This window comes from Chiloscyllium plagiosum, chromosome 4 (genome assembly GCF_004010195.1).
Source record: "Chiloscyllium plagiosum isolate BGI_BamShark_2017 chromosome 4, ASM401019v2, whole genome shotgun sequence".
NCBI lineage: Eukaryota > Metazoa > Chordata > Chondrichthyes > Orectolobiformes > Hemiscylliidae > Chiloscyllium > Chiloscyllium plagiosum.
Genome location: NC_057713.1, coordinates 124293381 through 124321104, shown reverse-complemented (window position 1 = coordinate 124321104; position 27724 = coordinate 124293381). Strand labels below are relative to the sequence as shown.

The window sequence follows — 27724 nt, the reverse complement described above, 5'->3', positions numbered from 1 at the left end:
AGTACCCACTATCGCCTACAATTTACTTCACTTTTGTAAAGGGTTCTCTGCATCTCACTTGGTCCAATACTGTATTAGTGTGGAAGGGACTAACTGTCACCACTCACTAGCATTCACTCTTGTTTAGACCAAAGCTCTGATAAGAACAGGAGCCAAGTGATTTTTGTGGAATGTGCTGAATTGAGTCATTAGTGCCCTTTGTACCACCCTGAATTGCAAGGCTGAGGTTCTTGTGATGCTGTGGTAGTGTCCCTACCTCTGAGTCAGAGGTGCTGGTTTCAAGTTCCATCTGCCCCAAAGGTGTGTTATGATTTCTTCAAACAGGTTGATTGAAAGCAATTATTTTGAATTGAAAGCCTTGGCCTTTTAAACTAATTTTGAATATTATTCCTCTACACTGTCTCATAAATGTTTGTAAACCCCAAAACAAGTTTCTTTCATCACTTGGACCTGAAAACATGGCAATAGAAATTTTGGTTTCTGTGTACTTCATAATAAGTTTGTTAAAAGTCAAACAGCATTTATCACCACTTTTAACAAAAAGTGTTCTTGTTCCATGTAGTCTGAAAAGCCCCATAAACCTAGTTATTTCAAGAGAGCCATAACTCCCTTTCTCTCATAATTGTATTCAATCACAAATCCAAATTGGGCCACCTTTGTTTCATCTTTCCCTCATTCTGTAGCACTTTTCTGCTCAATCACTGGATGAGTCATGTCAAATGAAAATAATACCTTCTTGTATAGGCTACACCTGCTGGATGAGGACACAATAAGCCCCTCTCATTGTTAAAGCACACTTCATGCAAATGCTTTTGTTACTTGGATTCGACACAAGGTGAAGTCAGTTACAAAGTGCTGTGAAATTGGCAAGCTAAAGGGCATATTTTCTTATTCAGTTCCTCTAATTAACCACTCAGTTCTGCTCAGGAGCATGGTTTAATTAGAAGCTAACATTAGTTCTAATTGTTTGCAAATTAACAAGGCTGCATGTAAATAGTGCTAATAACTTTAATTGCAGTCTTCTATTTAATAAGGTGTAAGTACTGTTCCCTGCCTTAAATCACTGGATTTCATGTTAAGGCGCTACCAAACCTGTGTCAGCATCATTATAGATTATATTAAATGATACATTCAGATATCTTACTGAACCTGATTATAGCCAAAAAGAAATAGTTGAACTCTAGATAGATCAATGTAGCTGTTAAAGATTTTGTGCATTGCTCATCTACAGAAACAAAAGCTATCAATAGTTCAATTAGTCAAAATAAAGGATCACTCTAGTGCAATGAAATCTAGCAGCGTTACTTGTTTCATTGTTTAAATACCGAAGGTATTTAACGGCGCCACACAGATAGTGATACATTTTCAAATAGCTGCAACTCCATTTTTCCTACCTGTTGTTATTTTCCAAGCTCCTTGCAATTTAATGGAAAACGTATCAGTGTGCTGATGTAGCAACCCTGTCCTTGTGTCTGATAGAAATACAAGGCATTGTGAAGCTGTGATACGTGTTTTTAAGCTGATGATGCTAACGAATCACAGCATAAATGACCAAATCGATGTGAAAGCAGCCACTGCCGCTTAAGAGTATCAATAATTGTACCTTTTCACTAGAATGGATAAGTGTTGCATTTAAAAGTCATATGGATCTCTTAATTGAAAGTTAATTTTAAATCAATGAAGAGAGTCATTTAAATATTGATTGGTCCTTTCAATGTGAATTGTTAATGGTCGGATTTTGTAACAACTTTGTTTAAGATGCAATCAATACCACACAATCAGTACATTCCATAAAGGAAAATTGACATATGTTCTTAAAGCGCCTTCTGGGTATAATAATCTTATCTACTTTCATGTATGACTTGGAATATCCATGATCCTTTGTTTCCCTAATGAAATCTATATATTTTAAGGATTGAAATCTGGCATGGACTCACTTGTGAAACTGAGACTTTATTTTGAAAACTGGGCATAGAAAAGACCTTGGATTGGTACATGGTGTGTAGTTACTGTTATGAAACGTTAATTGAATTGTCCCATGAAATAGTGGGTGGGTTATTAAGTCAAATGGAATGAAAAAGCAAAGGTTTTGTACATTCATCATATTGGGTCTTTTTTTATGGAATTTAATATACAACCAGCTCCAATTACTTTAATATCATTGAATACTGAGAATTTAAGAGAAATTGCACATCATGGAATACGTAACAGTAACTTTTTAAGTTTTTCTTTATACTTGAGTTGACTAGAAGAAAAGAATATTTACTATTGTGGAAGGTATCCAGTTTTAACCTTTTGAAAAGATGCAGGGTTAGCTTTTGTAACCCATCTCCTTATATACCCAAATACATAATATATTTCATTGAACATTTCATTGTGGTATTGTTTAGATTTCAATGATATAGACATTCTGTGTACATGCATATAGAATAGAATCTCAGCAAATAAGGCTGCAAGGAAAAGCCAGGGAAATATAGACTGGTGAGCTAGACATCAGTGGTGGGTATGTTGTCAGAGGGGATTCTGAGAGGCTAGATCTACATGCATTTTGAAAGGTAAGAACTGATTAGGGATAGTCAGCATGGCTTTGTGTATGGGAAATCATGTCTCACAAACTTGACTGAGTTTTTTGAAGAGGTGAGCAAATCGATGGATGAAGGCAGAACTGTAGACATTGCTTCCATGGACTTGAGCAGGTCCTTCAACAAGGTTCTGCATGGTAGACTGGTTAGTAAGGTTGGATCACATAGGATCCAGGGAGAGCTAGCCAATTGGATACAAAATGGTAAAGGCTTGTTGTTCTGACTGGAGGCCTGTGACAAGCTGTGTGCTGCAAGGTTCATTGCTGTGTCTACTGTTGTTCGTCATTTATGTAAATGATTTGAATGAGAATGTAGGAGGCATGGTTAGTAAGTTTGCAGATGACACCAAAACTGTTGGTATATTGGACAGTGAAAAAGGTTATCTAGCCAGTTGACTGAGAAATGACAAACGGCATTTAATGCAGCTAAATATGAAGTGTTGCATTTTGGCAAGACAAACCAGGACAGGATTTAGACAGTTAATGGTAGGGACCTGGGGAGTGCTCTAGAACAGAGAAATCAAGGGGTAGAGGTACATAGTTCCTTAAAGGTGGCATCATACATAGACAGGATGGTGAAGAAGGCATTTTTCACATTTGCCTTCATTGTTTGGAGCATTAAGTACAGAGGTTGGAACGTCCTGTTACAGCTGCACAAAACGTAGGTAAGGCCACATTTGGAGGACTGTGTAAATTGTGATCATCCTGCCAGTAGAAGGATGTTGTTAAACTGAAAAGGGTGCAAAAACAATTTACAGGGATGTTATTGAGACTAGAATGTTGGAGTTATAAGGAGAGGCTGGGAACTTTTCCCTGAAGCATAGGAGGCTGAAGAGTGACCTTTTATAGAAGTTTATAAAATAATAAGCAACAAAGATAAGGTGAGTACCTAAGGTCGTTTCCCCAGGGTAGGGAAATCCAAAACTGGAGGGCATAGGTTTAAGGTGAGACAGGAAAGATTTAAAAGGGTCCTGAGGTGCAACCTTTTCATTTAGAGGGTGGTGTGTACTGCATGTGGAACAAACTGCCAAAGGAAATGGTAGAGATAGGTACATTATAACATTTAAAAGACATTTGGTCAGGTACATGGATAGGAAGGGTTTAGAGGGATATGGGCCAAATGCAGACAAATGGAATTGGTCCAGTTTAGGAGACCAGGTCGGCACAGACAAGTTGGGCCAAAGAGGCTATTTCTGTGCTGTATGACTCTATGACTTTGACTCGAAGCACTTAATTGTCTCATCTGCTGTGCTATCTTTTTTTTCCAAAAGCAAATGTCATTGCTTCCCTTAATTTTATTTTGAAGAACTGGATAAACTAGCTAAAAGAGAATAAAATTTCATAGTTGGTTAATTTGTCCCGTTTGACGGAATAAGATAAACAAAGATAAACATAGCTTTCAACATACAGAACAACAAATGACAGGCTGGTGTGATATGGCTGATTGTTGTACTGCGATTTTTCATTAGAGCCAAAAAAAAGGCACATACTGGAATCCAAAGTAGACAAACAGGAGGCTGAAAGAATGCAGCAAGCCAGGCAGCATCTCCGATGCAAAGAATCGGCCATTATAACCTGTCCCAGCTGAACTGCCAGCTGCCCAGTGCCTTGGCTGATCCAATTCACTGTCTCACCTTTGTGGCCCACCAGATATTCTTAGTTGGTTGGGGTTTTGGATGTAATGCTGTCTCATAGCTGTACACGTTATCCCTTCTAAGGGACGTGTTCATAATATCATCCCTTTATCTTGGCATGTGGCCAAATAAGTTGAAGCTGACATTTCCCATCTTACTGAGTTCTGTTCACTTGCAGCATGACACACACAGATGGAAGTGTGCTACAGTCCATCCAAGTTGCTTAGTTTGTGCTCAGATGTACAAGTGCCTGTGGTTGTCAGGCACATATTACGTACAAGGCACAATAATAAAAGTTTGTTGCCTTCTTCAATACTACGTGACTCATGTCTTGTCATTATTCTTGGGAACTAACCCAAGTATCACAGCATGATTGTGGCAGATTATCAAAAGACTAAATGGTGTCATGGTATCATGCCACTTGAAGATTGTCTTGTTAATTGGCCATCTTTGAGAAGACCATGCAGGTGAGTGAACCTCAAAGACAGGATTGCAACCCAGAATTGTTCCCAGACCCTTTTTAAAACTAGAACAGTACGATCATCACTATTACGTCAGCTGCAAACAAAGGAAAGCCTTTGTCCTAAACCAACTTGCTTTGAAGAGCAGAACTAATATTATGCTGTCTTTTATTTGGTAATTCAGCTTTGCAGGTTGTCAATAAGTTTCAAGAATCTATTTTATATGCAAGAAAAAACACTGTGAAAAACAATACCTTCTATAGTGACATGTTGAAATAAAAACTGCAATTTGGCTTTATTATTTGACAGAAGAACATATAGTTTTGAAATTAATATCGAATGGAGTTAACCCTCATTCTGACAAAGATAATTATTGAAGCAAAGTGCGTAATTGATAAGTTTGTTAGCTTCATAGACGCTACAGTCTAAACCACTAACTAATAAGCAGCTTGAATTTTCTCATGGTTTTGCAACTCTTTGGCAGTTTTCAAAAATATAAATGCAATAGTTTGTTTTTTAAATTGCTGTAGCTAATTAAACACTGAACCTTTCACTGGTGTAAAGCAAGTTACTTGCACCTTTCCAACCCATGTTACACAATTCACCTTCAGTGCTGTAATTGCAAGTTCACCTCCCTCTTTTCCTACTATCTCTAAAACAATGTGAACATTGTATGCTTAAAGTGATTATGGCAATGCCAGTGGTTTGTACACATATAAATTTTGTGTATGAAGATGCTATTATGAGGGAAGGGCTTGGGATTTGTCTGAGAGATCTTATTTGTCTGATAGAGTTGACCAGGGAAATAGAGCTACAGCTGGTTACTTCATTAGGTACTCTCATTGATTGAACCCTGCTGAAGTGATGCAGCAGACTCCACGATAACTGCTGGTAATAGAACAAAATGAATTCTTATCACAGAGATTGGAAAGGCCATTAACCCCGGCCTCTCGTGCTTTCAGAAGTTCTAGACAGGAAACTGCATGGTGACTGGTAAAACTGTTTTCTGTATAACCACAGGTCACGTTGGAAGGCGTGTGTGAAATTTTTACCCTTCGGCTTCAACATAGATGAAACAATTAAGAGACAGATGTTTAAAATCATCCTTTAATAAACATGGAAAAAGAAGGAAAATATCAGAATGGAAAGGATTTTATCTTGATTATTTTTAATGCACTAATAATTGTTTCCATCAGGCTAGCTGCCCTGTTGTAGGAACAACAATATAAGCAATATATTCACTTACAGAATATTAAGATACCATTTCCATATTTTTTTAACCTGCATGCAGTTTTAGATCAACTGCTGCTTCCTGTGCTGCTTGAATTGATTGAAAATACATCCATCTATTCAACAGTACGTCTGCTGAATAATGGTATTGGACAGTGAATATTGTAATATGACTCGCGTCAAATATACGGTAACCAATGCTTGATGTTTCTTTCGATTTAATGGTGTAACATCTGCATAGTTATCACAACTATCTTATTTAAGTTGCCTTTCTCATCTCATAATCTGAATTTAAAAAAAAAGTCTGATGACAAAATTCTGCAATCTCTCAAATTGGACACGTTATGAGGCTTTCACCCAATTGAATTGCAAGTACGTATTTCAACTGAAACACAGCACGTTTGGATGGAATCTATGAGCTTCTCATGAAAGTGGCTGATTAGTAGTTTCTGCCTTTAATGCTGTGACCTTGAACGAAATTGAGGCATTTGTTGATGAATGTGATCAGTTGGCTTGGCTGGAATAAGCAGCTGCTGCATTGTGTTGTGAAAAATAAGAATACAGTATCGACGGATACGCTGAGTATAACATAATTACTTGATTCAGTTCAGTCTGCCAAAAATCAGTTTGCATTGCATTTGCAAGGCAGCTGTTATCATTGTGACTTCACCCTGCAGATCTGGTCATTTTGGAATGAACCATGCTTGCTTCAATTAATATAAAGTTTCAGGAGATGGGCCACACGTCCTGTAGCTCTTCATACATTATTTATAGGTGGCTTTTTTATTTGATCTTTGTGTGGTCATTCTTAAAAGACAGAACACAGCTTAAAACTAACTTCCCAATCAGTAACAAAATAATTATTATTTTACATCCTGTGGAGTGAATGAATCAAGGTGAAGTATAGCTGTGAATCCACAGCAACACGTTCTGGTGAGAAAACATAAGAATATTGTAAATCAATTTTTGAATCTCTCACAATCCATTTGTTTTACAATAGTTCATTACTAAGAGCCAAAATCAAACTGATCTCAAGTAACAATGGGCTTACCTGTGGGACAAAATCATTGCACAGCTTGGTTTGTTTTATAGAACTAGCCAGATACTGTACTTAAAGCAATTCCTGAACATTTGGTGAATATAATATCTGTGCACACTATGGTTTAGTATAATATTTTGATAACATGACTGTGCACTTCCTTCTGACTCTTTTACAATATCAAAGACTGTATATTAAATGTATGATGTTGTTGTAATCAGTTTCGGAATAAACCAGAAGGAAGTATCATGCTTGTTAATCCATCCCATGTGAAACTTCGTATAGCTCAAAGAATGGTCATACGGAGACTTGGCAGTGATATAGAAAGCCACCACCAATATACAACCAATAAGCAAAAGCAGAATGCAATTCCAACATTAAAATTGAAATAATAAACTTCCATATAATAGGAAATAAAAGGAGGAATTTCAACACTGTAATCTAATTGAATAGTTTAAATGATTGCTTGAAACCATTTGAGTCTATGATGCTGCCTGACCCAGAATTAGATTACAACCTTGTAATCACTGCCAGGTATCCTTCATTTTCTGATAGAAACGGATGAAATAGATCCATTTGTTTCATGGGGTTTCAGTTGATGTCGAAATTGTACTGTTGGATACAGTTGTACAAGTACACAACCAAATCAATGTTTGAAAAAAAATTCAACAATGCCAGTAAATTGGTTTGCAGCTATAGACTTTGGGACTAACTTCAGGGAGGAGAAATTCCTCTTTGCACCACTTCAGTTTAATTGTTTAGCTTTCAGGAGACTGCTCACTGTTTACAGTTTAAACTTTAATACTAATGCTAAACTAATAAGCAGAATAACCTACAAAAAATGATGAACCAATTGTTTTAAAAATAGAATATGGTGGAATTTCTAACCCAAATTTGTCTCTAGAACGTTCTGAACAAAAATAAACAAATTCATCAGGTAAGAATTTGACGTGTTCAAAGCACATCCAGTTGCACACTAAAAATGGAGTTCATACTATGATGAGGAAATTTAAAACACAAGTCGTTCCATGTAAATTCACTATAAAGCGATTGACGAATTGGGGATGCTGTTTCTAAAGCGCAAACATTTAAAATGTGTGTCAGCTGTAATGCGATTACATCACCAACACTTTAAGCGTCATTTCTAAAGTGCAATTTTTCTTTAACGCAGGGTTGCACATGAACACAGCCATCACGTTTTAGAAGAACTAACTGATCTTTTAAGATAAATTTTAGCTTCTGATTTTTGAATATCATGAACAGTTGCATATTGGTTTCTATGACTTCCACAAATATTGAATGAAACTTAATCAAGCGCTGACTTGTATATGTTATAACAAGGATGTAAAATATGTATCCAACATCAAATTGTACTTGAACCTATGTGTAATCTCATTTTCCACATGCAACTCCACGTATATGTTTACAGTCCTCCATTCAAGTCAAGGAAAGAGCTTTGGCATACTATGGAAAATTATGCTAGGATGTGACACTGACATTTCCTTTTGTAGTACAAAGTGTGTGGATCTTTGGGATCCAAAGCCTGTTGCTTTCAGTGTTCTCTTTCCACAATGATCAAAAATCCTTTAGTGGGAAACCCATTTTTAATTAAAAAATCAACTGTGAACTGGACATTGTGAAAATAACATCCTGCTGTAATAGGAAGTAATCAGGAGTTACGTGAAACCAGGTTATAGTCCAACACACTGTTTTGTAAAAATTGCAAGCTTTTGGAGGGCTCTGAAAACTTGTGATATTAAGTAAACCTGTTGGACTATAAGCTGGTCTGACTTTGTCCACCTCAATCCAACACTGGCATCCATCAATTGCAAATAACAAGGCTTTCAGTCAGAAAGGTGGAAAAGTATTTCTCAAGTCAAATTTATTTTGGACGCTGCCAGAAATATCAAATTTACAGTAATGATGCCATCACATTGATCATTACAAAACTGACATTATGTATACTCTCCTAAGACCTCGAGAGAGAATTTTGACATTGCAGAAGGATATTCATTGACAACATTGTTACATCTCTGGTAATTTTTTTAAAATTTCCACATTAAACCAGCTCCATGTTATACAACTGCAGAAAATCAACACCTTACCCGTTTTATCGACAAAATCAATCTAATTTATCCAGTGGAACAAAAAGCAATGACTCAAACTTGTTTCTTTTTCAAATATCTATACTACGATTATTACACAGTAAACCTACTACACCAGTGGGTGACTGCAATAAAATTGAAAATGATTAGTATATTTTTATTGTCATAAATAGTGCATCACCATTTAGATTGATATAGAATACCCTGTTCTTGTTAAGAAACACTCACACAATCAACTACATCCTTTCTAAGACGACCAAACATTTGTTCCGATGTTTTTTAGGTCACATTTCATGGTTTTGTTGCAAGACATTCACTATGGCAAGAACTCCATTATAATCCACATAATGCACCATTTTCAAAGAACATGCCATAATGTAGGTAAGATCCATGTCCTAATAGCAAAGCTTTTAACTTTCACATGGAACTTGATAGTTTTGTCAGTATGTCAAAGGCTTTTTTGTCCTGAAGTCATTATTACTTGCCCATAAGTAAGAGTTTGATCTCTCAGATCCTTGAAAGAGCCTCAAAGCTGTATCTTTGGATGGTTCAGGTCTAACGTTGGGGTATGGTATTCAGAGTTGAAATTAGAACAGAAAACAATAATAAAAACACATTTCTGGACTGGAGACAGAGACACTACAAGTGAAGTGCTGGATTTCACGCCATAGGTATTCATTTTCTTATAAGCCGAACTACTGGGAGCTCTTTCATTTAACAGTTGTCACAAAATGTAAGTATGTTTTGCATTTTCTGCTTTACATTGTAGACCTGTTGTTCGTCAATAAGTTAAAAGTTACTTTGGCTTAAAAAAAGCAATGAATGGAAGAGAGGGAGTAGAGCAGGAATGTTCATTCAGCGTCAGAATTCAGAACCATTTTAATTTGAAAATGCCATTTGAACTTGATTTCCCGAAGGAAGTTGTGTAGGTTGCATGATGAAAAGAAGATTCTTGCTCTTGACCCTGAATGCGAGAGTGTTCCATTCATTGTGGGAGGGAGGAGGAAATTGAGAGTAGTAGGATCAGCTCTGTCTTCCAGGAATTCATGACCTATTGGTCAGTGACACCTTGACCAGAAAGCTTGACTCATGGCAAAGACATGATGGGGAGGGGGCAGGGCTGAATTTTAGGAAGACAAAATTTGGACTCATCAGTTAAATCCAGTGAGCTTTAGACATTATTTGTGGTTATCATCCAAGCAGCAAGTGCAAAATAAATATTGAAGCATTAAATTGATTAGAAGTAGATTTTTTCACGCCTTGTTTTCATCAAATGGTTATTTTAATGAACTTGCACCTTTAGCATGATATTGAACACAAATCTTTAATCTTTTTTACTAGAACCGTTGTTCAAAGCCACCTTTTTCTTTGCATTTCATTTCCAGAATGAAAGTAATTCATAGTTAAACTACAATTACAACCATTTTAGTTTTCCTGATAGAAGCAAATGAAAATAAATTATTACCTGAGCATATGCTGATGGTATTCTACACAACTGAGAATGTGATGTATGTATTACAAAAATATCATTGAATTCACTTTGGAGATCACCTAACCCTAGAGTTTCTACTAATTAATTTTGATTGTAATTATAAAAAACTACAGCTACAGCACATGGGATGGCAGGATGATGGTTTTTACTACCATGTGTAATAAAATATATGTAAAAAGTACCAAGTTCTGCTTAGACCCTGTGGCTTGGAAATCTCATATTTTATAATGAGAAATGTAATAGGCAAATAGGCTGCCATGTCCTCCTTCAGCCATTGATTTGATACACTTAAGTCTTTTCCTTGTAACTAGAGAAATATTACTTGATGATCATTTTTAATTTCTGCGGTACATGACCTCACATTTAAATGTTGGTGTAGAGAAAATCTGAGGCTGTTTTCAAAGTAAGTTTGTCAAAATTGTGAACATTTGTTTTGTTGTTTATAAACCAGAGCATTTTCTTTATTTTGGGTTTTATTCCATTATGGAAATACACTACAAGCTAAATTTAAATTTTCATACATGTCAGGGTCAAAATTAAAAATTACTCTTTGCGTGTCTGAGGATTTAAAATGTGTATATTTCTATAAACAGCTTCTTGTTTCTACTAAGTCTCTGTTGCGCTTTTACAAATATTTTCTTTTTGCTGCATTGAAGCAAATCGAAAGGTAGCAAGATAAAAATATGTATCTGGTGAATAGTTTACCTTGGAGGTTTATTTGTTTGTGGCATGTTGGAATCCTCTAAGTTATAGCCTCAGCACTGCTGTTTGCTATTAAGTTGATGGGGAGAGTCTATCCCACAGTTGCTCTGTGCTGCTGACATAAAGTCTTTGTTCACGTTCAGATTAGTCAAACTGTTGTGAGGGTCAGGCCTGGGTCAGACTCCATGATGATGTATAGGAGAACATGTCTGGGAATTTCTCTCGCTCTTAAAACACATACCAGAAAGGCAGAAGAGAGCTGAGCAAACTGACTGATGAGACCCAGATGATAGTTACTCTTACTGGGTTCATAATTTGCCTTTTAACACACCATGTTTTATTAATGTGTGCCGTGATAGCCTTGAAAATTTCATGTCCCCCGAAGGTAAGGACACTCCGTGACACTTCATTTCCTCGCCCACAGAAAATGGGTCAGTAAATCCAGTCAAAGAACAATGCATAAATTCCCAAGGATGAGAAAAAGAGGTCTTTCACAAGATTTCTAAGGTTGTAGGTCCCGACACTGGGTATGAGCTGTATGTGCACTTGGCATTAGCACAGACCTCTCTGGTCATGATCACAGATGAACAGCAGCCCAAACTGTGCTCCCCTACCACCTTTACAAATACAGCTTTGTCTACCTACTGTGACCAGAGAGCTTGCAGAGTCTCTACTTTGATTAACAATCAAGATTGGAAAATACTGAGCACTACCATTGAGACAAATAAGGGGAGTAGATACAGTCCAATAGAGTTTGTAAACCTATTCTAATCAGTCTGAACCGGGTTAATCTGTGCACATCAAGGTACAAATCAATTTAGATCAATCTGTTTTTAACACACCCTTGAGATGGATTAGAACACATCAGTTTAAAATGATTCCATTTCTTGCCTTTGTGTAAAGGCAAAGCCTATTTATATCAAATCAAATATGTATAACAAATAAATTGTTTTCAAATTGAAAAATAAAATTAAACAATCTGTATGGGTATATAAAAGCAAACATAGCATTTTATATACACAGAGAATGTTTTTAATCCACTGATTGAGCACACCACTCAGGCTTATTATTTCTGCATTTCAGAATTTCGGAACGCTGTCACCCAAGAGTCATCTTAGTGCTAAACTAGCAATTTTTGCAACCAGCTGCTGCATGTGACAGGGAATATTTCACCCTGCTGTCAGAACACTATCAATAAAACATAGTATTCGGAGTCTACTCATTTCTCCCCCTTCAATCATTGTAGCATTTGCAATGAAAATGTTATGTTATATTTATTTCTGAGCTGATGTGTCATGCATAAATGTAAAATAGGATCATTGTATGGAACATAAGGGGTTAACTTGTCTTAGCCAGTTAACAAAAGCATTGCTTATCAAACAAGGACTGAGGGACTGTATGTCAGTGTGCTCAGGACCTGTTCACCTCCTTGAGGTCAATTTTTATGGTTATTAAGATTTTATGAATCTGATGAGTGAAGGCCTTTACTTTGACCGACAGGATACCGCACCATTTTCTTTCCATCACCTAATTTGTTTAATTCCTATTGGGACTAGCAAATATGATTTTTATTTTGCAATGCAGTGAACGCAGCATGCAGTGCTGTGGGAGTTGCAGGCCTGGTTATCTGGCATTACTCAGGCTGCTAAAAATTCATTAAAATGTGACATCAACACAGTGAGAGACAAATGATCACAGGATGAAAAGGAACAGTGGGCATTTCATGGATTAGTGCTGCCTAACCCTAGCCATGCAGCTAACTGCATAAACAGATTAATCCAACACCATTACAACTTGGAAGAATACATAACTATTTAAATTGGTATTAGCCTTTCTTTATAGATTTGCGTATAGATGGAGGTATGCAATCGGTCTACAACAAATATTTCAAATGGGTATCAATCGCAGGTTCTTTGATAGAATATTACATTGCATCTAAAGGAGTGCCCCCTAGAGACAGTCATTTTTAAAAAAATTTAGATGCATCATATATTTTTCTATCAACACAAAATGACCAAAAACTAAATTAGTGCAATTTTATTTTGAGGCATTTGGCACATGTTGTGCTTAACTATATTTAATTATATATTGTTGAGAAAAATCTGCATAATTAAGCTACCGATTTTTTAACTTTCACATCAACAGATGTAGATATGTTTTATAATATTTTTATCGCCCCTGAGAAAAGGGTCTAAAGTTTAAAATTAATTGGATTTTGCATCCAGACATGCAATTAACTGCATTTCTTTACATATGCAAGTGATAAATAGTATTTTACTTGGACAATATTTAACCTTCCAATAAAGAGTAAAAGCTTTGAAATTAGCATTGGGCAGCACATACTATATTTTGACTTTTGCCTTCTGTGATGCACAGGCTATAGAGCTGAGTAAACGTTTCTCTCAAACAAATACTGTACAGTTAGTAATCTGCTTTCCTAATCTCCCTCACATTTTTAATTGCAGATGAGCAGACTGAAGACTCTGAAGGGCCTGGTAAAACCACTGTTTCAGCTGGTGCTTCTGAAAACAAGGAAGCAACTGAAAAAGACAACAAAGAAAACAAGAAGTCTGACAAAGACTCTGGTAATACTTGTAGATTTTGTCATCTTTCCATATTAAATTTTCTTTGATCTTAAAATTATTTGCACAGTTACCCTCCCCCGTCTCAATTATATTCATCACATGTGTGTTTTACATGTGATTTCTATCAGTAGCCTCACGCTGACCTATTTTTAATCATAACCATCTGACAGGATAGATGCGGATAAGTTGAAGAATATTACAGAATGGCCAGTGAGATTATTTTTTAATCAAATAAGTTTGCATGCTTGTAATTTTAAGCGCCTTTCATTAATCTTTGCTGTACTTGTGATTCCTCTGATGACATATTAATTTTGTTTAAGCTCAGGATTAGATACCAATCATGTATTTTTTCCATTATGGTGAGGCATATCAGTATCACTGACCAGAGGCCTTCCAGCCTACTTACTTTTTAGTCATTTTCCTTAGTAATACAAAGCAGCCTTCTCTACCTGAACAATAAATTCTGAATTAATGCCTTTTGCAGAAATTGTACTGCCTTAATCGCATCTTGCAGAAAACCAGCATCTGGTATAAATATCACAGGCTCTGTTCTTTATTTTGTTTGGCAAATATTGAAGGGTGTATGATTTGCTTTTTTTATTTCTGTTTGAATTTCTTTATTATCAAAAAGAAAACTGCTATCAAGAATGATATTACATTTTCAATCTTTGCTGCACGCTAGGCAGTTACATTATGTTGCAAGCAACGAAACAGTAGCATCCAAAAATGGTTTAGAAACTACTGTTGCTCAATACCTCTCTGTCTTTTTACCCAGAAAGGAATGAGCTTCAAAATTAGACTTTGAAAATAAATAACAGCTTTTTAAAAATAAATAGGAATGCCATTGCCTTACAGAAAGATTGTAAAGGGATATTCAGTAAGCATTTGCAAATGGTAACTATATTGGCACGACTGTTGGTCGCTCCCCTTCTGATCAAATTGATTGCACCAGAAAAATAGATTTTATTTTTTCAATTTAATTTGTCGAATGTCAAAGTCATTTCAGATTATGCAGTGTGGAACTCCATAAAATAGAATCCAGTAAGGAGCTAAACCTTGTCATTTTTGTTTTCCAGCATTAGAGTGTTTGTATCACTGTGTTGTTGCATTAGTTCATCTCAATAATTGGTACATTTGGAATTATCAAGGAGCAGAATTCAAGCTGCTTGTATTGGACTGACTTCATCTGGTGAAGCAGAACTCACCAATATCTCATTTATATTGGCATTTTAATCTAGCACTGCTTTAGATTAATTATAATCAAAATTGCATTTTCAATGCACATGTATTAATTTGGATTAACTCCAGATTAATTCTGCACTACATTGATGTAATGTATCTCTGACAGGGCTTAAGTTTTCATAATGCAGTATACACAAGATGTATATTAACCTTCATAATTTCAGACAGAATCACCAATAGGACATGCCATTGTTTTTGAGCAATTCTTCCTTATTCACAAACATTATTTTTATTATTTAAAAATAATTTATGCACACGCAAGGAAATGAGACAAAAGTTCCTTAAACTTATATTACATTAAAGCAAGGAGAAGCCTTTCTCAGGACTTTATTTTTGCAATTTTTCTGTCTCGCTCATCACAGTATTTGAAAAAATATTGCAAAAAATACTCTTATCCAACTGTAGGCATGCCAGAGTAAAGTTTGGGCTTGGGCATGATGCATGACTTCGTTTGACATTTAAATGCTGCCATTTGAACTATGGGTCAGTAATGGTTAACCTACTTTTCCAACTCTGTATTTCACATCAATGACAAGAGATGTAAAATATAATAGAAAAATGCTACATCTGTTATTGTATTCTATTTAACTACAGATATGTAAGGCTGAATTAGCTGTCATCCAGGAGCAAATGGAGTAGCAGCGAAATCTCTGAACTAAATTGATGTAAAGAGTTTTTAAACCTTAAGAAACACCTGAAAATGAAGGAAAGAAATGAATAAGTATGTCGGTGTAAACAGGGGAAAAACTGCGAAAGAAAATGTTTTCACATTTGAAAGTTGACTTTATGTTGCGCATGCCGATATAGTAATGAGAGAAGCTGGAGGTGAGCATGGACAGTGAGCATTTATCATTGTATCGTTGCTGTCAGCAGACAGTTGGACATTTAAATGTTTGAAACCAATTAAACATTGGACTGTAGGAGAGGTTTAGTATCGAACTTCACATTGAAATACTGGTTTAGTTGTAGTATCTCTGGGGTGCTGTGGATTAACAATTATGGTGGATGAGAAAATGTCTATAATTTTGCAGTCAGCATCTGAACTCTATGGAATGATAATATTACAGGTGACATACAAACAAGTACTCTGCATTTTTTTTGAAACACAAACTTATTTAAAGCATTAAGTTAAAGCACTTTTGTTGCATAAGACGAGTACCATAAATATAAATTTGTGATGGCGTGAAATTAATTAATATATTCAGCATGTCTGATTGAGAGTACAGCTCACTTTTAGTTAAGCCATTCCAAATGTTGTCATTTACAAAATTCAAAATAATGCTTCAGTATTTGGATATTAAAACTTTATTCTCAGTTTTAAGATTAATTGCAAGGATGTATACTTCTGTCATACATAGATGCTGTGTCAATATAACTTTATATTAAGCTATATCTAAATTTTGTGACTCTTAGTAAGGTGGCCATGATTACAAAATGATACGAATAAGTGAATTTTAATATCTTTTTGAAGATGTAGTCCCCAAAGGCAGTAGTGATAGTTTTCTTAAATTTAAGTAACTAACAGTCTAGGATTTCTATTTGGCATCTTCAGTTCTTTGGAACAGGAGTGTCTTACTGATTGGCCCCCGTAATTGCACTCTTTGTGTTTGCATTCTGTCTTTTAGATGTAAAAGTGGACTGTTTACTTCATGATTTTATTACCTGTTTGGCAACAAACCTGTTAAGTGTATGCAATAAATCACATTGGTTTCCAACTACTGTAGTTCTATCATTTGGTTGTTTGTATTACTGAGGCTTTTTACGCATGCTTGTGAATATTCAGTACCAATTTGTTACAGGCAAAATATATACTATAGTACACATTAATGATGGTTTAGATTTGGACACAAGTCATAGAATTAATTTAGAGATAGAAGATATTTGGATACAGGAATAATAGATGGATGTGTTTTGTTTGTACCCAAGACAATAATTGGAACTGTATACTAACTAGATGATTTTATGTTAATAGTGCCACATTATTTTCAAGTAGATAAGCAATGTCAGGCTATTCTTGAAATTCAAATTCCTCAGACAGCAGCAATCAGCAGCCAGGTTAATTGCCTGACTTGTAGACTAGATTCTCACTGTGCAAATATCACACGGCGCATTTTGTTTTGTTGTAATTGACCAAGCAACCAGGATCATGAAGAACCTGTGTCATTCTGAGAAATATCATGTGGCAGCTACTTAGAATAGTGCATTATTGTTAGAGATGAAAATAAAATGAGGTCAGGATATATACATAAGCAGAAACAATTTGGTGTTAAAGAATGTGACAGCAAGCTCTAAAGCTGAGTACTAAACATAATGTTAATAAAAATTAAATGTCAGCCATAAACGTAATATGTGCTGCTTAAGGACTAGCTTGTCAAAAGATAGCGTTTATGAAGTAGGAGTATTTGTCTGCAGACAAAAAGGATAGGTGGGATTTTTTTTCTACTAATGATAGTTCTTGTCATGAATGCCTTTCTAAGAACGTGTAATAGGAATAATTTATGTATATTAGAATTTACATTGTATCTGTTTAAAATAGCTCTACTCTTTTCATTTAAATAAGTTATTGTGCATTCATCCAATAGTGCTTTCATTTTATATATTATAGGAAATCAACAATGCATATCTACTTATGTTTTATCTAGTGCCAATTCATTGCTCATATTCAATCTAACAAAGGATAGATTTTTATGACAGTACCCTCTGATGCTGTTGCTGCCTTCAAAGTAACTTGTGCTGAATTTTACCAAAGGTTGGCTCAGTATCAAATCCAAGGAGTTTCAAGCAGGTTTTCTGTGTGGCGTCTAGCAGGGTTTCTCATGCAATTCTCTGCTGCTCACCTCACCACACCTCCATGGCACCCCTCTCATGCTATCTTGTGCCTTTCCGCAAAGGAAGTACTCATTAATGTTGTGATCTTCAGGGATTCCCATCACCCAGTGCCTTATCTAAAGCCCAGCTGTGAACTTGGTCAATAACTGCCAGCCAAGAACTGCCATTCACAGTTGCAGGGTTGGAAGAATTGCCCCAAAGCTGGCCAACTAAGACAACCTGAAAGATAGGACCGTCACTGGAGACCATGGCATCAGACTTGGTCTGACATTGCCACCCATGGTCCAGAGCAATGTATAGCAGTGCAGGAAGATGGTGAATTACCTTCTGCGGTCTGAAAGGACAAGTGCCACCAACTTGTCTCTACTGCTCACATTCATTCTAACTCTCTTCCATTGCACCCTACTGGCTCCAAGGTTCATACTCTACCAGTCTGTTTCAGGCAGTATCTCCCCCAGTTGCTCTGAGCCTCCAGACTGAAGCCGTTTGTGCTTCCTACTTGGTCAGGACACCTGGCCACTTTTCTCCCGACTGATCTGCACTTCGAGCTGTGCCCGCCTCTCTCATTTCATTCCATCCCTCTGATTCTCTCAATCCAGGAAAAAGGGGCCCATAATATGACTGAATGAGCCAAGATGGATCGTAGTGGGGTGCCCAGCATTCATTTCCTTGTCCTCTCTTAAAGGAGAGAATACTTAGTGGGAGAGGACCATGAAGCCCAAATAAGATTTGTTTTCAAGTGTTGCACTGTTCTCCCATGGCCACCACTGTGAATGTATTCTTAACATGCCCAAACTTCAATCCCTACTTCATTCTCTGTCGTGTGCCCTGAAGAGAACAATGAATCTGCATGGTTTCTACCCCCCCAATCCGAGGAGGATTCCACAGATTTGGCATGGGAAAAACTTACTTGGCACAGTGAGGTTGGACTTTTTTAAATAGGTTCATTAAAACCTTGTAGCTTTGCACCTCTATTCATAAAGCCCATCAAAAACTTGGTTTGACTTAGACATACTTCACAATTGCTGCAATGTTGGACAATTGCATACTTGGTCAAATAAATTACCCAGGCACCTCTGCTTCTTTGAACATGGTCCTAATGACTATCCAGACTGTAGTGACATGAGCTCGGCTTGTTTTCCTCTGAGTAGAGAAATCTGAGGGAGGACCTGATTGAGGTACACAAAATTGAGAAGTGTGGATAAGGGAAACTCTCCCATTACTCAATAACCAGTGGGCATAGAAGTAAGGTCAGAGGCTAGGAGGTTTTGAGAGGATTTAAGGAAGGCATTTTCTCTCACAGAGAGTCATAGGTATCTGGAACGCAGTGCCTGAAAAACTGGTGCAGGCAGAAATGTTTAAGACGTATTTAGATAACTCCTTGAAGTACCTTTTTAGTACAGTACAAGGCTGTTGGCCAAGTGCTGGCAGAGGACTAAATCAGATAGATGCTCAACGACTGGCATGGGCCTGATGGGCCGAAGGACCTTTTTCAGTAGAACTCAATAATTGTATCAACTTGCAAAGGCTTGAATCACTCAAGCACCACAAACAACAAATACAAATAAAAATACTTGAACCAAATATTGATGTATTCTATTGTAACATGACACCTGGTTTCATTTCCAAGATTAGAATTGGCAAAACCTTCCAGTGAATGAAAGCCAACTAATTCAGCTGTGGTAATGTGCCATTTTTATCAACACAAGTGGGTTTTGATGACAGCAGCATTAGTTTGCATTGAGGGATACATCTTTTCTCAATTAAAATTCTAAATGCCGCATGCTGAACATTTATTGCGAGAGTGAAATATTTTGGATTTTCACTATCTGAAGTATAAATAGAAAATGCTGGAAATATTCAGCAGGCCAGTCAGCATCTGTGGAGAGAGAATTCCAGGGTGGAGTTTTTCCATTTTCAGATAGAGTTTTGTCAGCTGGGATTCATGGCCTCAATCCATCATGCCTCATGGAAAATTTTATCATGCCATCTTCAACTCTTCACCACATGCATTCCTTGAAAGCACCCTCGAGTGTCTTTCTCATGGAATTGCATGGCAGGAGAGGCGGAGGTACTTACCACTACTAGGATGTTCCAGTGTTCAAGTCACCAGTTTACTGTCCCACCGTGCACCTTCTAATCTGAGGCAGGACTGGCTGAGCTGGTAGCTTTGCCTGTTGTAACAGGAGGATGGCCCTCCTTCCCATCACCCCCACCACTCAGCATCTGCAGCACCATGCCCACAAAGTGCCGTTGAGACATTAATCCAGGGCTTTAGTCAGTCTTCACATGAAAGGAAGGATTACATATGATGAGAGTGGATGCGAGAACAGTCGGAGGTGATGACGGGCAAGAGAGGTGGGGAGGTATCACAGTGAGGACAGGAAGGGTTGGTATTTTGGGAGGATGATCTAGTGAGAGTCACCGAGTTGATGTGCTGTCTGTGATAATGATTGTTGTATTCCATGAGCCTCAGTGACAGGCATGTGTTGGCAAAGCTGGAGGGAGTGGTGGCCCGGAGAGTGAGATGGCAGAGAAGATGGTGCCACTTATTCTTGCAGAGCTCAGAAGATCATGGACCTATTTCCTGCAGTGTTATTTGTCCAACTTTCACTCAGGACACAGGGCTGTAGTTTGTCTCGGTTGCCTGGGACTGATGGTGTGGCCTGCTATGGTGGGTCAGCTAGAAAAAGATTATCTTCTTCTCCACCACTTCCAAGTCCCTGTCAGCAGTGAGGAGACAGCTTTCCTTTCCTGACTCAAACACCACAGGAAGAGGGCCAGTTCCTGGCTTGCAACATCTGAAGTGTGTGCAACTGGGCTTCAAAATTGGTGCCACAAACATTGGTATTGACTTCCCATTCAAAAACATTCCCAATAGCCAGGCTGCCTAGTTGATGAGGTGAGGACAGAAGATTTCATGAGAAAATGTCATTCCATGCCATGACTGACCAGGCTTCATGAGCTTCACTCAGAAAGAATACTTCAACTGAAAATTGTGAACCTCTGCCTGATGTGAATCAGGAGATAACTTCTCATTGGAATCATACCTAGCAAAAAGCTCCCAGGACATCCCTGCAGGACTCCTTCAGGGTGATGTCCTAGGCCCAACCATATTCAATTGCTACATCACCCTCCTTCCTTCCATTTTACAGTCAGTGATTGGGATATTCACCCACAATTTCCAAATATTAAATTCCATTTGCAATTTCTTGCATCATGATGCTACCTACATGCAACAAGGTCTGGACTATGTTCAAACTTGGGCTGAGAATTGGCAAGTAGCCATCACATTGTGACACATCATAAATCAAATTTGGACCACGGTCAGGGACAAGAGGATGTGACTGCAAGAGACACAGATTGGGGATCTAAGATTTAGCTTTGGAGAGGTCTCAGACAGTGACCTTATCTCATCGGTATGAGGTTCTTGCTCTGAGTGTAAATGACAGTGCAGACTTCAGACAGGATGATTCAACTAACCACAGCCACTGCACCATGGTCCAGAGTGCCATTAAAGTGGAAGAAGAAATGTCGTAATAGGGGAGAGCACTTGTAGGGGAATAGATACTGGTCCCTGCAGCAAAGACAGAAAGACGTGAAATCTCTGTCACCTACCTGGTGCCAAGCTTCAGAATACCTCCTCTGATTGCGAGTTGTTGGTGCAGATGGTTGGAACTACAATTACTTAGATTCTGTTCTAATGGCATGGATGACAGAAGCAAACATACTATCACTAAGTTTGTGGATGACACAAAAATAGGTGGGAAGCCAGTTGAGGGGTGGCACAAAATCTACAGAGGGCTAATTGCAGTTTAACTGAGTGGGCAAAAAAAATGGCAGATGAAAAATGATAAGGGAAAATGTGAGGTTAGGCACTTGGACAAGAAGAATAGAGGCTGATTTTTTTTTTATGTATGGGGAAAGACAGCAGAAAGCTACAAAGCAGAGGTTTGGGACCAGTCCTCAGGTATGAATCCCAAAACTTCAGTGGATAATCAGGAAGGTAAATGGAATTTTTCGAGTTTATTTCAAATAGAATGGAGTATAAAATTAGTAAGGTCTTTCTAAGTTGAGACAAGGCAATAGTTAGACCACAACAGGAATTGTGTGCACTGTTTTAGCCCCCTTGTGTAAGGATAGATACACTGGCATTGGAGGCAGACAAGACAAAGTTCATGAAGCTGATTCTGGGTCTGGAAGGATTTGCTGATGAGGACAGTTGTGTAGGTTGGTCCTGCAAAGAACCTTGTTGAATGATAAGATTTTTGGGGAGCTTTAGACAGTAAAGTTGTTTATACTTGTGGGAAAGTCTAGAACCAAAACCTATAGAGTCAGGAGTTGCCTATTGGAGAGTGATTAGCACGAATGTGTTTACTAAGTGTACTCAGTCTGGAGAGGAATTCTTTACTGCAAAGGACTGTCAAGGCTAGTTCATTTTGAGTATATTCAATGCTGAGACAGATTTTTAATCAGGAAAGTAATCAAGGTTTATGGGAACAAGGCAGAAGAGTGACATTGAGGATTATCATATCAGACACGTTCTCAATGATTAGCAGAACAGAGTCAGTGGCCAGAATGACCCACTTCTGCTCTTACGTGTTATGGTCTTATGGTCCATACACTGATTCTGTGGGGGGCTTGGCAGGTTTTAAAATAGAGAAGATGTTTCCAGTCATGGGGAAGTCTTAAACTAGGGGCATAGTTACAGAAACTGAGATGAAAATAACTTTTTCTCCCAGAGGGTGGTGAATGTCTAGAATTCTCTATCCCACATAGTTGTGGAGTGAGAGCACAAAGTATTTCAAGAGGAGATGGGTAGATGTTCGAACTATCAGGAAATTGAAGAGTAGGCATGAAAGAGGAGTTAAAGCTGGGAGCAGCTCAGACCATGACATTGTTGAAAAGCAGGAGCAGGCTTGAGGGGCCGAATGGTCTACTCCTATGACTATTTCTTCTGTCCTTATGTTTATGAGTTAAGTCTCCGTGAGGTCCCCTCTTATTCTTCAAAATGCTAGAGAATGCAGACCCAGTCTCCTCAACCTCTCCTCATCAGACAATCCTGCAATCCCAGGGATTACTCTGGTGAACCTTCATTATAGTCCATGTATGGCAAGTATATCTTTGCTTAGATAAGGAAACCAAAGCTGCACACATTACTCAATGAGATCTCAGCAAAACTCTTACAACTGCAGCAAAATATCTTGACCTCTGAGCTCAAAGCCCCTTGGCTGAATGCCAACATATAGTTTTCCATTCTAATTGTTTGATAACCTGCATGCTTGACTCATCGGAAAGGAGACAAAGCATTTTGGACATCCACACTTTCCAAGCTCCCAATATTTCAGAAATATTCTGCTTTTCTTTTCTTTTGTATTACAGTGAATGATTTCACACTTCTTTGCATTTTGTTCTATCTGCCATGTTCTAGCCTATTCACTTAGCCTTTACAAATTTTCCTTAATCCACCTTGCATTCTCCTCACACGTTGAGCTCCAAAGCAATTTGATGTCATGAGTAAATTTGGAAACATTTTGACTCATTCCACCTCGAAACCATTGATGTAGAATGTGAACAGTTATGGACATAAAATTGATCCTTGCAGAACCTGCCATCCTGTGAATGATCCTTCTAGTCCAACACGCAGCTTTCTCTCTCAACCAATTCTCCATCAATATTGGTATATTCCCCCCTCTACCCCATCCAACATGCTCTTATGTTATTTACTAAATACCTGCACAAGACCACATCAAAAGCCTTCTGAAAACCTAAATGCTCCACATCCATCGGTTCTTCTTTGTCTAAGATACAATTAACATCCTCAGAAAAGCTTTATTTTTCAATTGTGATTCCCTCTTCATAATCCATGTTGAGTCTTCCCAATTTTGCCATTCTTTTCCAATTAGGTTAAAGAGACAAAGTCTCTTCCCTGGGTGGACGGGTCCAGAACTAGAGAGCATAGGTTTAGGGTGAGAGGGGAAAGATTGAAAAGGGACCTAAGGAGCAAGATTTTCACAGAGAGGGTGGTGTGTGTATGGAATGAGCTGCCTGAGGAAGTGGTGAAGGCTGGTACATTTACAACATTTATTAGGCATCTGGATGGGTATATGAATAGGAAGGGTTTGGAAGGGATATGGACCGGGTGCTGGCAGGTGGGACTAGATTGGATTGGGATATCTGGTCAGCATGGACAAGTTGGACCGAAGGGTCTGTTTCCATGCTGTACATCTCTATGACTCTATGACTCGATGTTCAGTTCTCACATCCTTAATAACATATGCTATTGTTTTCCAACTGCTAACATCAAGGTAATCGATTTGTAGTTCTCCATGCTCCCTCTCTCTCTTCTTTTAAGCAGTTACTTCATTCTAGTCAGCTCGGCCCTTTACAGAATCTATAGATTTATGAAAGAACACAATGTGTCCAATAGGTCTCTTGCTACTTGCTTGACCACATCTAATCAAATAGATTTATCGACCCTCAGTCCAGGTATTCCTTTTTTCAAGTACTACCTCTTTAGTAATTTGGATTAGTTACACAAATCCCTTGGTACCCTGAGATTTTCTGTATCCTATTGGTGAAGATAGAGACTGAATAACTGTTTAGCTTCTCCTTCATTTCCCAATTCTCCTACTTGCTCCTGTAATGGGCCCACATTTATCATTGCTGATATTTTTCAATTCTCACATCAATAGGATATTTTAAAGTGCCTTTATGCTCCTTTATGCTTCTGTTAGTCGGGGCCTTTGTTAGCAGCAATGAAGCATGGTTGATGGGCATCAAGGTGTCGAGGTGGGCCCAGCGGTTAATAGTTACAATTCTAAATTAGTGGGTCTGGCACAGGTGGCGAGGCAGTGATGGAGGAGAATTGGCTCAGCGGGGAAAGATGGTGCCTGAAGAGTGGCGACTTTGGCATTGGTTGGGTCCGGTGTAGACGGAGCAAGTCAGTGGAGGAGGGATGGTCGTGCAGGCATCATTGCTGATGAGCTGGCTCAGGACTGTTGGACTCTCTTTAAGCTATACCTTTCCATTTTTTTTCTTATTCTTAAACTATTCAAAATGGTGCCTGATCATGGCGACAGTGGAAAAGTATTTTGCTTTCTTTTTCTCAGCAGAACACCAAAACCAAAATCATTCATTCATTCATTCCCTAGCTTGCATTCATATTCCTTCTCCCTCCCGTTCCTTATCAGTCTCTTGGATCCCCCTTTGCTGCATCCCACACAGCTCCCAATTCTCAAATTTACCACCCTTTTTCATACTTTTAAGCCACTTGCTTTGATTTAATTGATCTTTGATTTATTTCAGTAACTATAGTTGAATCACCTTTCCCTTTGGCTGTTGTAGAATTTATAGCGTTTCTTTAACCACTAATCATTGTCTCTCTGCCACCAAATCTTTTCAGTGTCTTTTCCTAATCCACCTGAGTCATCATGACCCTTGATGTTTCCTTTGCTGAGATTTAAGACCCTAATTTCAGAACGAACTATATTGCATTCAAATATAACACAAAATTCGTGCATACTATGGTCATTACTTCCCAGTGGAAAGGTTGTTAATTAGCCTTTTCACATGGTACAATATCAAATCTGAAATAGTCTGATCCTCAGTTGGCTCCTCAACATACTGTTCCAGAAACACACCTCAAAAACACTCACCAGGAATTCATCCTCCACTGCATTAGTGCTGACCTGGTTAACCCAGTCTATATGACAATTGAATTATCCCTGTATTAAACTCCTCCCCTTCTTTTTCAGTCCTTTGATTAAAAATCCTCACTTATGGCAATGGACCAACGTTTCCCTCTTAGTCACATACAATCCCTAACCTGGAAATACATCATTAGATTCCCTACAGTGTGGAAACAGGCCATCCGGTCCAACAAGTCCACACTGACCCTCCAAGGAGTAATCCACCCAGAACCATTCCTGTACATTTACCCCTGACTAATGCACCTAACACAAAGTCTCTTCCCTGGGTGGACGGGTCCAGAACTAGAGAGCATAGGTTTAGGGTGAGAGGGGAAAGATTGAAAAGGGACCTAAGGAGCAAGATTTTCACAGAGAGGGTGGTGTGTGTATGGAATGAGCTGCCTGAGGAAGTGGTGAAGGCTGGTACAATTACAACATTTATTAGGCATCTGGATGGGTATATGAATAGGAAGGGTTTGGAGGGATATGGACCGGGTGCTGGCAGGTGGGACTAGATTGGATTGGGATATCTGGTCAGCATGGACAAGTTGGACCGAAGGGTCTGTTTCCACTATATAGGCAATTTAGCATGGCCAATTCACATGACTCCACATCTTTGGACTGTGGGAGGAAACCAGAACACCCAGAGGAAACCCACGCAGACATGGGGAGAACGTGCAAACTCCATTCAGATAGTCACCCAAGGCTGGAATTGAACCCAGGTCCCTGGTGCTCTGAGGCAACAGTGCTAACCACTGAGAGACCATGCCACCCAGGAATCATCATTGTTTAATGGCCATTGGATCCAAATCCTTGCCTTCGCAAGTTTGTGATTCAGGAAGGCAGCACACAACTCCCTTCTGAAAGATAATTAAGAATGCCCAGTAAATGCTGACCATAACCAGTTATTTCTACAGTCCATCAATGAAAATAGAATTGAGTTTGAATTTCACAAGGATAATAGAATGATCTTCATTACTGGGGTAAATCAAATGACCACAACTGAGCATCTAGGATTGCACTGCAGACATAAACATTTAAGTGTTTAATGTTTATGTGTTAAATGCAGTTTTCTGAACTGAATCACATTGACGACTCAGCAATCTGGATTGCAAGTACAAAACTGATTAATTTTCCAAGCTAGTGAGTAATTAACTAAACAACTGAAAAGCAATTATTGTCAAGTTGGTCTGCTTTTGCAATATTTTTTTGTGTAAATTTTATGAAACGAGGAAACATTTGGTTCAAGTTTAAATATTATGCTGTCACTTATTCCTTTGACTTAAATGCATACAAAATATTTTGGTGCTAGCTTCCTGTTTAAGTATATACTTCGGTTTGCCATCACCTTATTTGGGTATTTGCAGTTCTCTTAAATTGACACTCAGTGTCTTGTGACTTAAGATGCAAGAATTGCGTGCGTGTGTATGTGTGTGTGTATATGTGTGTGTGTGTGTGTGTGTGTTTTTGTTTGTTTGTTGTCTGTTTGTCTGCCCTACTAGTCGAAGGGGCTTATAAACTGCTACCCATTCACAATTGTGGTGGAGAAGAACCAAAACCAAATAATTTTTGGGAGCACTATTTGTATACAAGGATGAATGAACTAATTTGAAGATGATGTATTGAATTGTACTTCGACATGTGTGATGTTTCTTCTTTCCTCAAGAAGTAGTGAGTACTAAACAAGGTAGTGTGACAGGCTGGTTGCTCCTGCATATGTTTCTTTTAGACAACTACCTATACTCCCAGAAGTATAGTTGTAAGAAAATGGAAGCATTGTAAAGATTGCCTCTTTGCATAATAGGTTAAATGCTCACCAGTTTTTAAAATTGAAGGACATTTATTGAAATAACAGGTTTTATTTGCTGAATTGCAATTTGAGTACACTCACATCCTGATATGTTTCATTGGTTTAACAGGAACAATTGCGCTATGTACAGAACCTCAAGAGAGTTCTGTAGTGGGAGACCGGTCACTGCCACAGGGAGGAGATGATCTCGCTTCCAAGAGACCTCACTCTGCTGGTAGCAACAAACCTGGTCAGGACCAGGTAAGAGACAAAACCATTTTCCACTGGTTGCTTTTTTTTTCTCTCTGGTCTGTTTTATTTATCATTTTTCTTTAAGAAATTGC

General features: G+C 38.1%; 1 protein-coding gene across 5 annotated transcripts in view; it reads left to right on the top strand.

Moving 5' to 3' along the window:
- The window catches only part of zfhx4 (zinc finger homeobox 4), a 306583-nt gene that overhangs the window by 236158 nt on the left and 42701 nt on the right, over positions 1-27724 (top strand). For all 5 annotated transcript variants that reach the window (XM_043689133.1, XM_043689135.1, XM_043689131.1 and 2 more), the window contains exons 5-6: positions 13710-13829; positions 27511-27641. In XM_043689133.1, the coding sequence (XP_043545068.1) occupies positions 13710-13829; positions 27511-27641 (251 nt within the window). The remainder of the gene's footprint in view (positions 1-13709; positions 13830-27510; positions 27642-27724) is intronic.